Below are 13,463 nucleotides of genomic sequence, written 5' to 3' on the forward strand. Positions count from 1 at the left end.
CCTCCCCAGGGACTTAGTCCAAGCATTGGAGTTGGCCTAGATCCTAACTCTAGAAATACTGCAATATATTTTTTCATCAAAGATGAATATAACCATGTAATGATATCAGGGTGCAGTCCTGTCCCTGGAGGAACCTGATGGTTGCTACCAGTCAAAGTTTTAATACATGTAGCCTCTACTTCCTTATGTACAATTGTTCAAACCTACTACAGTAATACCTTTGTTTATATATTAGCTGCATATTTCATAGAAATAAAAATTTTGCTGCAAATATCATTTATACAGGTGATTTCAAAACATTTCTCTCAATGATTCTACAAAGAGTAAGGTCACTTTACAAACATTATAGAAGGTCACATTTAGATTTTGATATCTGAAATGTGTCTGAAAAGCAAACTTACAAGTGCCAATCATAAAACATTTCATTTTCTGTCTGAAAAAAAGATAGTAGTCAACTGAAGTACCTTGGTTGACTTCACTAAGTTAAACCTGTCCTATTAGACTTTGTTTCTGAGAGAAAATAAACAGCTCAGTTTCTGTCAATAAACAGTCATACAGTTGTTTATAAATATATATGACATTGCAGTTATTGAATACAGCACAAACATAACCCAAAATATTTAAATAGAAATTATAATTTTCCAACTGAAATCAGTTTTTTGGATTGGTATATGATATGTTGACTTTTTTTATTTGGAAAAAAGCTTAACTTCATTTTTTTGAGCTGTTAGTTTTATTATAATGAAGATTGCTGAATGTGATCTCTGTTGTGATTTTTCACTGCTAAATGAAGCCCATTAACTATATCTTCATTATATAAGGGCTGACAGTAAGTGTTATTAAATCTGAAAGTAAAATTTTATATATGATAAATACCTTTTGTCTGCTGAATGGATTTTATATTATCTCAAGGAGTAAATTAATTTGTTTTGAAACTTATTGATTGTTTTTTAGAGCCTCTTTTTCAATTTTTGTTATACATTGCTTAAAAATGTTGTGTCAATCAGTATACTTTGGTTCCTGATGTTTTAATCGTTTGATGGAAAAGTCAAGATCATTTAATAGCTTTTGATACATTAATGGAGGTAAATTAATCAATAGGTCCATTTCCTGATCTGACAGCAGTTTAGATCAATGTTTTTTAATGACAGGTAGTAAATGAAAGTGTATTGACACAAGGGGAAAAGTGTCTTTCTCTGTTTTCAGGCTTGCACTTTCAAGATAGTAATAATTGTCATGTATTTCAGGGTGAAACTAGTACGTTCTCAGCTGTTTTGGAAACCAAAGACCCATTACGGCTAGAGAGTATAACTGAGGTAAGTAATTAATATACTGATCACACATTGCATTGCTTTATAATTCTATCACTTCACATGTCAATATAAAAGCACAAATGACTGGTTATATATACTGATCGCTAAACTTTGTTATTTTTGAAGCATTCTATTTTTCATTTTGTTTTAAGATTCTGATAACAGCACAAAAATCTAACCTGTCTAAAAAAATCAAGTGAATAGAAACACAAAATTATAAGGATTAACCATTACATGGTTTATATAAGTTTTATGTACAGTACTGGATGTAAGTGGGATTTTTATTTTTAGTATGATGTGTTTTTAGTATAGCAGTTTTCTCAGTTGTAAATACTCCATGTAAATACCCCAGTTTATAGGTTTGTGCTATAGTCTTGCCTACCATTCGATAAGAGCTAATGGTACTAGAATTGTTTTTACACAGAATACCTTCTATTTTTGTTTCATTAACAATGCTAGATGCTGCTGTTTTTTGCATTTCCTCTGTGCTAATGGAGATGTGAGCTATAATCGTGTGTAAAAGAGCACCATTTCAAGCTCTTATGACACAGATCATATGAGGGGATTCAGATATGTCTAGTCAAATGTATATATAGAAACCATTTGTTGGATTTTACTGTCAGCCATTATCACCAAAGATCTTTGGAGATGTATACTTTGTCTGAGATCAATGGTTTGCATGAGAAATGTGCTATTTACTGTTTCTGTGGACTGGTGGGGATGACATCTGAGTTTCATATAAGTCAGTGATGTTCTTGCCATCTATACCATCTTAACAAGTGTTGATAAGATTGTATAATGATGTTAAACAATGGGAAATGAGGATCAGAATAACGAATGGGTTTACAATGATCAGGTCCTCAGGGGAAAATTGTCTTTTTTGGTTTATTCCTTTGTTGTCCTTGGTTTTGTAATCCTCGACATTGCTTTTAATGTCAGCTGATGTCATCTGGCTATATAATCTTGTTTTAAGTAGCTTGTAATGCTGAAGTCTAGCGAATCAATAAACTTCAGCTAAAACATTACACAAGCATCTCTCAATCTGTATTAAGACGCCATGGTATTACACTGTAATATGTAAAATTATAAAATGATTTTCGTCAGGTTTGTTATGTGTACTACAGCAACATTGATGATAAAGACAGCAGCACACTTCATGTTTACAGATGCCTTACAAGTAGTAGTGGTAGACATATATCCTTCTACAGCTTACTAACCCCTGTTTTGTATAGACAACTTTAAATTCAATTATCCTTTTTCCTGTAGACAGTAAGTCATAGTACTTACAATGACATCATTTGATCTTGTTTTCTGTAAACATGGATCATTATTACACTGTCATTACATAGCCATTGTGCTTTGTCCGTCCTCATGGCCGTCTGATGTGCGTAAACTTTTGACATTTTAAACTTCTTTTCTGGTTACATCAGTGGGATTGAGTTCAAGCTTGCATGGAATGATCCTCAGATGGTCCTGACCAAGTGTTGTTATTTTTATGGTCAGTCTGAAATCTGAGATGCCTGCCATGGCTGCCATCTTGAAAAACATATTTTAAACTTCTTCTCCAGTTTCACTAGTGCCATTGAGCTAAAAATGGATGGTGATGCTAATGAAAGGTAGCCAACAAAGTGTTGTTATTTTTCGACCTTGTCAAAATTTAGGTATGGCAGCCAGGGAGGCCATTTCATAAGATGTTTGCACAATCATGGTGCAACTTTACTGTCAAAAATAGGTAACACTTGTTACAGTTACCTACTCCTCACCAAACTGCCATCTGCATCGTGGAAACAACGTCTTAGTAAGATTTCATTTAACGTAGAAAAAATAACCCTTCTCCCAGCTGAAAGTTTTTGTAGTCAGATGACCATTAAGGCGCATGCATGGATCATATTTACACTGACCTTGTTCAATCTGTAAATATGGATCATATTTTCACCGACCTTGTTTGATCTCATAACATGGATCATAGTCCATTATATAGTTCCACTGACATCATTTAATACACTAATTTGGCTTGTTTATTTCAGGAGAAGAAGAAGGAGATGGAGGACCTTCTTGGACGAAGTCTTCAATCTTTGATGTGTGTCCCTGTTTCCAGTAGAAACTATGATGGACTTGTTGCTATAGCATGTGTTGCTAACAAGTTTGGCTCAGACAGGTCAGTCGGCTACAGGCACATTATACGCTTTGTTGCCCAGAAAGGTTCCGTCATGTTAGGATCTGCTCTTGTGAAAAGTCATAATTTTGTGATGATTGAACTTTTGAAAACCAAAATCTATACCTCATTTAAAGGGGGAAAATTAGGGTTATTTAAATGAAAAAAAAAAAAAAAAAACAGCAATAAGATCAGTGTGCTTGCTTTCTCATGGCATGTTGGTGAGTTTTGGTAGTAGTCTTTATGTGTTTAAGAGATTTTTTTATGCTAAATATCATCTTCTTTTCACATTTAAATACTGTGTGATATATTATGGTGTTCATCATCATGTTCCTTTCTGAATCAACACGTATTTTTTTCTCCTTTTTTAAATAGATAAGCAAAATTCTGTATGTTGTCAGATTATTGCTTTGGTGTTAAAAATATATGTGTACTTGTAAGGATAAGTACATCTAGCTTTAAATGAAAGAGATTTTTTATTAGAATACAATGAGACACAAAAGTCTACTCTAGATTTAAGGAATGTGTTGCCTATATACATAACAAAATTGTTTTGGAACTTCTGTTTCAAATGTCTTGTTTTTTTCTTTTAACAGTTTTACCAGTGGTGATGTTGAGACAATACAGACCTGTTTTAAGTACACTGCCGCCATTTTAACTAATACTTTAGCATTCCAAAATGAACGCAAACTAAAAAAACAAACACAGGTACTGTCACTTTCTTTATTTGTTGCAATGTGGTAGATGGATAAATAGATGTGGCCATATTTAATGTCCAATTACAAGTTGTGTTTTTCTTCCTGAAAAAATGTAAAGTTGGAAGTTCAGTGAAAAAGCCATTGGTTATTAAAATATCTCAAGTAATAAGTCTGATTTTGTGAGGAATAATCTGTTTGGTATGATAATGACTCTGTAGTGTCCTGTGAAGTTAGTTATGATGTGTACTAATGAATACCCTTTTTTGTCTCTGTAACAGGCTATGTTAGATGTTGCCAAGAACCTGTTTACCCACTTAGGTGAGTTATCATCTGTCCACTGTAAGGGTCTGGACGACTTTCCAGTCATACCTAGTAATGGGGTTGGGGTCAATGTCAGAGCATACTCCTACTTTGACCGTATTAAACCAGAACAGGACCACCTGACAACTTTATGCCGCCCACGAGTGGAAGGGGCCTCTCTCCAACACAACAACTCAGCCAGATTAGCGTCTAAAAATCTTAATAGAGAGATACAACAACAAGGAATACTGGCTGAAAAATTAACTGGCTATTATGATATTGAGGAAATAGCTCGTCAGCCTCATCAAAAGGTCAAAGGTTATCAAGTTCACCCAAAAATAAAATCTCCAGAACATAAACAGGCGAAGAAGTCCAGTGACACAAGCAGCCCTCAGAAGGAAACTGTATCACCTTACAGGCTTCCAGGGGGAAGACGACAAGATCAGACCAGTGTAGAAAGTGTTGAAGATGACTTACTTTCATTGTCCATTGATTCTTGTGTTCCTTGTAGAATGTCTGATGTTTCCAGATCAGAGTTTGCTCTGATAAACAATTCCAATGAGCAATACAGAACAGATGATGAGGAGCCAGACCAGTACCCTCCATCTGATACTAGTCACTGTAAAACAGACTTTCAGTATTATATCCAGGAAAGTTGCACCAGCCCAGGTGACCAGAGCTCTACAAATGTACAATCTATTAGACATCATTCTGACGGCTATCCAGGAAATGGATTTACATGCAGTGAGTCCATGAGAAATTTTGGAGAAGATGGTGGAAGTGCATCCTCCAGTGCATCTAGTATTTACACTTTAGCTGAGCCGCCGAAAGATTTGGCTGAAGAGAGACATCATGACAGGACCTCACATGGAATTAATGCAAAAAGCACTGAAAGTAAACAAGGGGGACTGCTTTACCAAACTGTGGTTGAGGCATTCAGAGATGCTGGAAAGGATACAAGTGAAGCTGTCTGCCCTGTAAATTTGACTGATGCATCTTTCCATCAGTTTGATAGTGCTAGCTCTGCTCCGGACACAACTCTGACTGCGCATTCAGAGCAGAAACATAAACAGGAACTGGACTACAGCAGCAACTCAAGTCCCAAGACAGATGTTCCATTTTCTGACAATCATGTTTCTACCTCATTAGCGTCAAGCTCACCTGATTCTGATTCCCCTACAAGTCCGTATGTTCCCAGTGAAACCTCCTCAGAAATGTTCACCTGCAAGGAATTTGAGTCATCAGATCTGAATGTTGATGCAAGTGAATTCAGCTCAGGATCTGATGTAGAAGAGATTGGTAGAGATTGCCATAGGTTGTCCTTTCATGATGCTTGGTCAGGCAATAGCACAAGGATTCAGACATGTCGTTCCCTACCTCTCAGCTCACAGATGCAAACTATTGAGGGATATGAGATGGATAGAAGTCAAATTCTTGATCCACAGGTATCTAACGTCAGGTTCTCTACAAGTGACCCTGGAATTCATCACTTTGAACCAAACGATGAATTTATGGAAAGCAAACCCAGTTTGAACTATGCTTTTTGCAAAGAAAGTTCTGCTGACACTGTAATGTCAACAGATTTCAGACGGCGACAAATATTTGCCTCCACCCTTGGTTTAGTGGGTAGTCTTGACCAAATTGGGGTAAGTCCATCAGAGTCTGGATTATGTGACCACACCATCATTGTAGAAGACACAGAATCCAGGGTCAGTCATACTTATGTCATCACCTCCGACTCTTTGATGTCCATTTCATCTGAGGATCTGCCCAAGGGGTCAGGCGACACCCAAGAGACTTCTAGGTGCACATTTATTGACAAAAATATGATAAATATATTAAGATTACAGCCCCCCAGTACTGATGCTTTGCCCATCACAAAAAGTAGGTCTGCATTGTTCAGTTCTGCACCTGTGTTGCAGTTATGGAGATCAAAGTTTCTTCAGGCGTTTCCTTATACAAGACAAAAAAATCATAGGGGAAAAAACTGAATAAAATTGAGGATTAAGATTATAATTTTGTTGTAAAACTGCTTGCCTTGTGTACCAGGATTAGTCTGCAAGAATTTGTAAATGTTTATTACAGTTAACTTTGATTTCAATTTTTTTATTGGTGTTTTTTATTTTTCAAGTTGTAAGCAAGAGTTATGTTGTTGATCTGTTTTGTTAGATTGTGTTGAATTTTCTTGTTTTCTTTGCAAGTTTCATTCACTGTATGCTCTGTATTGGTCATAAATACAAATGATCTGTTATGTAACAAATACATGATATCTGCTATATACAGACAAGTTAATGAAATATAGAAAGACATATTTACATTCAAATAACATATTTATGTATCATCAATACATGTACATCTTTGCCAATGTATTGTAATTCCCTTGAATTTTAACAACTTGTTGCCATTTTGCACAATTTTCAAGAACCTGATTCCATGACATTTTTGATTTAGAGCTCCAAGCTGATTTTGTAATGATAGAAAGCATTGTTAATTTATGAAATTAAAAGATGATGAAGTGTAATCTTAAATGTCTTAATGTTACTGATACATTATGTGACACTCATAATTTTTGTCACTTTCACTTGCAGATGACTTAACGAAACTTCTACGAGAAATTATGCAAGAAGCTAGGAATCTAACACAAGCAGAGAGGTGAGAAGTTAATATGAGCTATGCAGCATTTTCCAAGTTAACTAGAATTAATTTGAACATTGATTAGTGAAACCGTATTTTGCATCGCTCCAAAGGCATAGGAAGATTATTGCAGGGAATGCATTATTGATTCCTCTGTGAAATCTCAGAATATTTCATTTTAATCCCATGTTGTTTATGAATTAAACATTAGACTAGATTTCTTTACGATAGCTTTTTGAAAAATAAAGCTTTGTAAAAAAAAGTTAGTATCACAAATTCCTAATACTCTTTCTTAGATATTTAATTCGCCTATATACTTAGGCAATAGTATGTTTGATGTCTGTGCATCTACTGGAGATTAGATCATGAATTTCGGTTTTAACATGAGACCAAGTCATATCTGTCATGTCATTGCCATTATATTCTTCGATATTGACATCCATCATCTGCCTGAAAAAGACAGATGGACGTCATTATTTTGGCTAGTGTCAGAATGATTGCCATGACAACCTTTTGGCTGTTTGTGAGTATACCAGTAATAAGATCATGAAAATTTTCCAATTAAAAATATGTAATAATATCAGCATCGTTTTAGAAGAAATATTAGCTGTATGTGTTGCTGTGATATTGAGTTTTTCTACTTGTGTTCTATTTTATAGGTGCTCTGTATTCTTGATAGACGAAGAGACAGAGGAGCTTGTCGCTAAAGTGTTTGATGGAATCACTACCAATGACAAGGAGGTACTATCTCATATTAAAATGTAGATATTTGATTTTTAATTTGATTCGTCTTTACAACTTGTACATGTGTCACACACAAAAGAAGTAAATCTAGCTGAATATTTTTTTTTCATTTCTTAAAACTGTTACTGTTTTAAATCAGTTTTCTCTGCTTTAATGGTAACATCCACTTTGCTTCATTATGTGTGATAAGATGTAGATTTATGAGGTTGGGTTGGAGATTTAAAAAAAAAAATTTGCCCAATACGGACAGAATTTCCCCTGCAAACCTGCTCAACATGGTGCTGAACATAAACATTCAGCCTGCATGGTTTAGAGCAACCATTAAGCAAGGAGAATTCTGCAATGTTTAAAAAGAAATGAAACTAGTGCCCAATGTGAGAATAGCTTTGAATACATAGAGGGGGGGGGAAACTTCCAAAATGACCATTGACGATCTTTGTCTGGCAATGCATTTGCACAGTTTAAAATGGATCTTTTTTTAAAGATTTCACAGGAATGACCAGTATAATATGGTGATGTGCCCCCTGATGATACTCTGCATTTCTCCCCTGTTTCAATGAGTTATACATTTTGAGAGACTGCCATTTTCCAGATAATATGGGTTTTTGCTGTTTAACAAAAAGCCAGTTATACCATATACATAGCATTCTATCAATAAATACCCTCAACAACCTCAATACCAGAAAGTACATATGTTTAACAAAAAGCCAATTATACCATATACATAGCATTCTATCAATAAATACCCTCAACAACCTCAATACCAGAAAGTACATATGAAGGACACCAGCTGAATACCTACAACTGTTGTGTATTGTATAGTATTTCTAACTAATTGTTCAATCCATACAAAAGATATATTGTAAATAACTGAATTTCAGGTTCAGTCGGAGATCCGCATGCCAATAATCCAGGGTATAGCCGGACATGTAGCTACAACAGGTAAGTTATCTGTCATTATAAATGTCAGCATATGCACAATGTAGGTGGACGGTTAAAACAATTTTTGTTTTTTTTACTTCAGGTCCATACCTTTCTATTCTGACCTGGGTAAACATAGGTGCAATAGGATTGCACTAATGTCTTTTGTCAATATTGTAGCAAGAATTTCTCTACTGAATTCTTGTTGTAGATGTTGAATTTGACCAGCTCATGAGTGACTTTATGGTAAACAAAAATCAGCTTCTTCCTTAGAACATTTGTTTTTGTCCATGTCTGGTAACTGTGTTTGACAGGTTACATTTGCACTAGTGATGTAAGTAGGTTTGACCTGCGGAGTGTGTTTACAGTTCAAAGTGTTTACGTCTTAATATTCTAATGAATGGACTTTGAGGAACCTGTCTGCTGCACACATTACAGAACACTGTCATGTTTCTACTGCTGTTTTAAGGACTGCCTGACTATTTACCGATGTCCTACGGTCTATTCTGTTATTATGTCACTCAAATGAAGTTGGGGACATATTTTTTTTGCTTCATTTCTCTTTTTTTTCTGTTGGTTATTTGTTCTGGTTTCTTCCACTGAGAAAAGTTACCAGCATTTGGCTACTGGAAGTATCATTAATAACCACAGGTGTAGCTTTGAGATCCCCATTACAATTGGCACTTGTTTCTTATTTGATTAAAATTATCTCGAACAGCCTATTTGTAGGTCTTTAATGAAATACTTTGTGTTTTCTTCACAGGTAAACTTCTAAATATAAAAGATGCCTACTCACATCCAATGTTTTATCGAGGAATTGATGACTCCACAGGATTTAGAACCAGGTACAACATATCAATATATACTCATTTTAAGTTTGAAATTCGGTATTATGTAAATATAATCTGACAGTCAACTAGAATATGATTGTTTCCCTCCTTCAGAATGGGCTGTACATGAAGATTTCAATTTTCAAATCTATTTGGCCATAGAAGTAATATATATGTATTACATTTCAAAACATTTTTCTTATCCAGAAACATTTTATGCTTCCCCATCAAAAATGAATCTGGCAACGTGCTTGGAGTGGCCCAGCTATGTAACAAGAAGACAGGACCATTCTTCACTGTGTTTGATGAAGATGTTGCATCAGCATTTGCTGTGTACTGCTGCATCAGCATCAGCCATGTAAGTCTTCTTACACTCAGTGCTGTCTTTGTTAAATTATCACCATACTTAAATATTCTACAACCGAATTTGGATACACTGCAGAAATGTCAAATGATAAGCTATTAAAATTTTACATATGATTGAAAAAGGACAAAAAGAAAGAAAATACCCGTAGAAAGAACCCTGAAACTGAAATGTTAAAAGGTATTGAAACTGAAAAAACCCTGGTGTGATGGTTGGTGTTAGATCAACATTTCAAAACCATATGTAAAATTCTGCCTGCAGAGTAACTCAATGTTAGGCTTATCAGAAGATCTTTTATACACCTTGATGAAACTATGTTTAAACCATTATTTAAAGCATTGGTTAGGTCACATCTGGAACATGCAGTATGCATATGGAACCCCTACAAAACAATAGACATCCAAATGATAGAAAATGTACAACAAAGAGCCACCAAGCTAATACCACGATTTAAAGAATTATCGTATGAGAAGCGACTACATACAGCTCCCCACTCTGAAGTATAGAAGAGGACACTTGATAACTGTCTGGAAAATAATGAACAAACATTTTGATGAAAGAATTACCTTAAACCTGCTTATCTTTGATATTAATGAAAGAACTTGTGGTCATAATTTTAAACTGTACAAAAGACATTGTAAAACAGATCATAGATGAAATTCAATTACATATAAAGTTGTTGAGGTATGGAATAGTCTACTTGTTCAAATCAAAAATGCAAAAACTTGTCAAGACATTTGAACATCTATTGGATGATCATTTCAAGAACATTATGTATGGATTTTAATTAATATGATAAGTACATTTCATTAGCCAAGTCATTGATACTTTGTTGTATGTAAATATAACATAACGATATAGAGGCTTTTAGCCTGTGTCCATCATTGCTATTAAATTGCTATTAAGATGTTTTGTCAGTGTCTCCAGGTAGATTCCACCATTGTCTCACCGGAGATAGGATAGACATTTGATTAAGGTTGGACTGGTGTCTCATATTACATATAAACATCATGATTTCACTGTGATATCCCTGTCCAATGTCTTTTCACAGATGACTATTATGGTGATGCATTCCTGTTTGAAATAGGTCATACCTCATATTAAAAAGTGATATTTTTCATAGCTATTTGTAAATGTGGTGTACAAAATCTGCCATTGCATGACATCACTTCAAAAACCAAATTGGTTTAAAATGAAAAGCATTTCAAAGACATAATTACAATAACTTTTGCTTCATTTTTTAATTAGTGCTTTGAAGTTAATTAGAACTCAGATGATCTGTGTTAGAAGCTATTGTTGAAGTATTGTTTAAGATGTTCCTTAGCACCTCATTAAGTTTGCCACACCTAAACTATGGGCCAAGTTCCAAGGTGTGTACGAGCCATGATGGTGATTAGTATTAACACATGCTGCTCTTTCAGTCCCTCATGTACCAACGTGTGATTGCGGCGCAGATTCGTAACAGTCTTGCCAACGAGTTGATGATGTACCATATGAAGGTATGACCACCACCTGGTGGTCCTTTTAGTGGTGCCACTCTGAACAGGCAACACCACATCCTCTGGATGTCTACCTTACTTTAGCACTATTTTTTAAAATTTTATTTCAGTTCTGCAATTTACAAATCTCCTGTACTGAAGATTTATTTTTTCATTTCAATCAAACCTCAACAATTTTTCAATTTTCAAGTCATCTCATCCTTAATATTCACAGATAAAGAAAACAAAATCTGAGCGTAGATATTTTTTCTGGCCTTTTTTTGTTTGAAAAAAAAAGTAGTCAGGATATGAAAATTGAAGAATTGTATGCCAATTTCCTGTAATAAACCAACAGATCAAAAGTGTCATGATATGTTTTGAATTCATTTTAGACCATATTTTAAAATTTACACAGTAATGTCTTATTTTAGACCATTTGATAATTTTTCAGTGATAGTTTGATCTGTTGTTTGATGTGTTGTATGTAGTTCTTGTGTTGTAGTATATAGTTTTATCCCTGTATACCAATTATCCATAGTTTTATCCTTGTATACCATTTATCCTACAATTTCTATCTGATCTGTTAATACTACACATTTTGTTCCTCAACAAAATCTCCTGTTCATTTTCCTATCATCAAAAATCTGTCCAATTGTATATCTAAAATATCGCTAACTGCCATTAGACAGTGGATTAAAACTTGATCTCAAGGATTGGCCATAACCTTCATTCTGAAGCTCAGAATAAATAAACCATGGCCAGTTCACATGTTCCATGCCCAGCATCATAATTTTCTATCAACTTCCTCTTTGGTTACCCGAGTTGTGTGTTTGGTGATGACCTGTCCTCTATCTAGGCCTCCTATTGTACTTTAAAGGATTCCTCAAAATCACGCTACTAGTACCTGTACCCAAAATATATCCCACAAGTGTATACAGATGTGACATATCTTAACTACCACCGAGATAAAAAATTCATTAAAGATTGGCAAGATATCTGCCATGTACCTTCCATGTACCTTCAATAAAGTCTGCCACACTAAATTCTTGATTATAATCAAGTTAATATCAGGTTACTGGCAATGATAGATTTCTCTGATGAACCTGCACATTACTCTTTGATTTTCGTGATTAGATTAGAGATTGGAGTTGATTAAATGCCCTGCAAGGATCTAATCAGCATCTTATCATCATCCAGAATCAGACACGACCTTTACACACACAGATAGTCACAGAGTCTCAACACATAGCAACCTCTACACACACAGATAGTCACAGAGTCTCAACACATAGCAACCTCTACACACACAGATAGTCACAGAGTCTCAACACATAGCAACCTCTACACACACAGCTATAGTCACAGAGTCTCAACACATAGCAACCTCTACACACACAGATAGTCACAGAGTCTCAACACATAGCAACCTTTACACACACAGCTATAGTCACAGAGTCTCAACACATAGCAACCTCTACACACACAGATAGTCACAGAGTCTCAACACATAGCAACCTCTACACACACAGATAGTCACAGAGTCTCAACACATAGCAACCTCTACACACACAGCTATAGTCACAGAGTCTCAACACATAGCAACCTCTACACACACAGATAGTCACAGAGTCTCAACACATAGCAACCTCTACACACACAGATAGTCACAGAGTCTCAACACATAGCAACCTCTACACACACAGCTATAGTCACAGAGTCTCAACACATAGCAACCTCTACACACACAGCTATAGTCACAGAGTCTCAACACATAGCAACCTTTACACACACAGCTATAGTCACAGAGTCTCAACACATAGCAACCTCTACACACACAGATAGTCACAGAGTCTCAACACATAGCAACCTCTACACACACAGATAGTCACAGAGTCTCAACACATAGCAACCTCTACACACACAGATAGTCACAGAGTCTCAACACATAGCAACCTCTACACACACAGATAGTCACAGAGTCTCAACACATAGCAACCTCTACACACACAGATAGTCACAGAGTCTC

At 35.3% G+C, this 13,463-nt stretch overlaps 1 protein-coding gene across 1 annotated transcript in view; it reads left to right on the plus strand.

Moving 5' to 3' along the window:
* The window catches only part of LOC132559446 (uncharacterized), a gene marked incomplete at its 5' end in the record, with an annotated part of 43,144 nt that overhangs the window by 10,824 nt on the left and 18,857 nt on the right, over positions 1-13,463 (plus strand). The window contains 10 exons of the mRNA XM_060224064.1: positions 1,248-1,316; positions 3,341-3,471; positions 4,065-4,176; positions 4,445-6,350; positions 7,055-7,118; positions 7,760-7,841; positions 8,726-8,786; positions 9,529-9,610; positions 9,803-9,953; positions 11,381-11,458. Of these exons, the coding sequence (XP_060080047.1) occupies positions 1,248-1,316; positions 3,341-3,471; positions 4,065-4,176; positions 4,445-6,350; positions 7,055-7,118; positions 7,760-7,841; positions 8,726-8,786; positions 9,529-9,610; positions 9,803-9,953; positions 11,381-11,458 (2,736 nt within the window). The remainder of the gene's footprint in view (positions 1-1,247; positions 1,317-3,340; positions 3,472-4,064; positions 4,177-4,444; positions 6,351-7,054; positions 7,119-7,759; positions 7,842-8,725; positions 8,787-9,528; positions 9,611-9,802; positions 9,954-11,380; positions 11,459-13,463) is intronic.

This window comes from Ylistrum balloti, unplaced genomic scaffold, assembly GCF_031769215.1.
Source record: "Ylistrum balloti isolate Yb309-2 unplaced genomic scaffold, AGI_CSIRO_Ybal_v1 Utg370914, whole genome shotgun sequence".
NCBI classification, from domain to species: domain Eukaryota; kingdom Metazoa; phylum Mollusca; class Bivalvia; order Pectinida; family Pectinidae; genus Ylistrum; species Ylistrum balloti.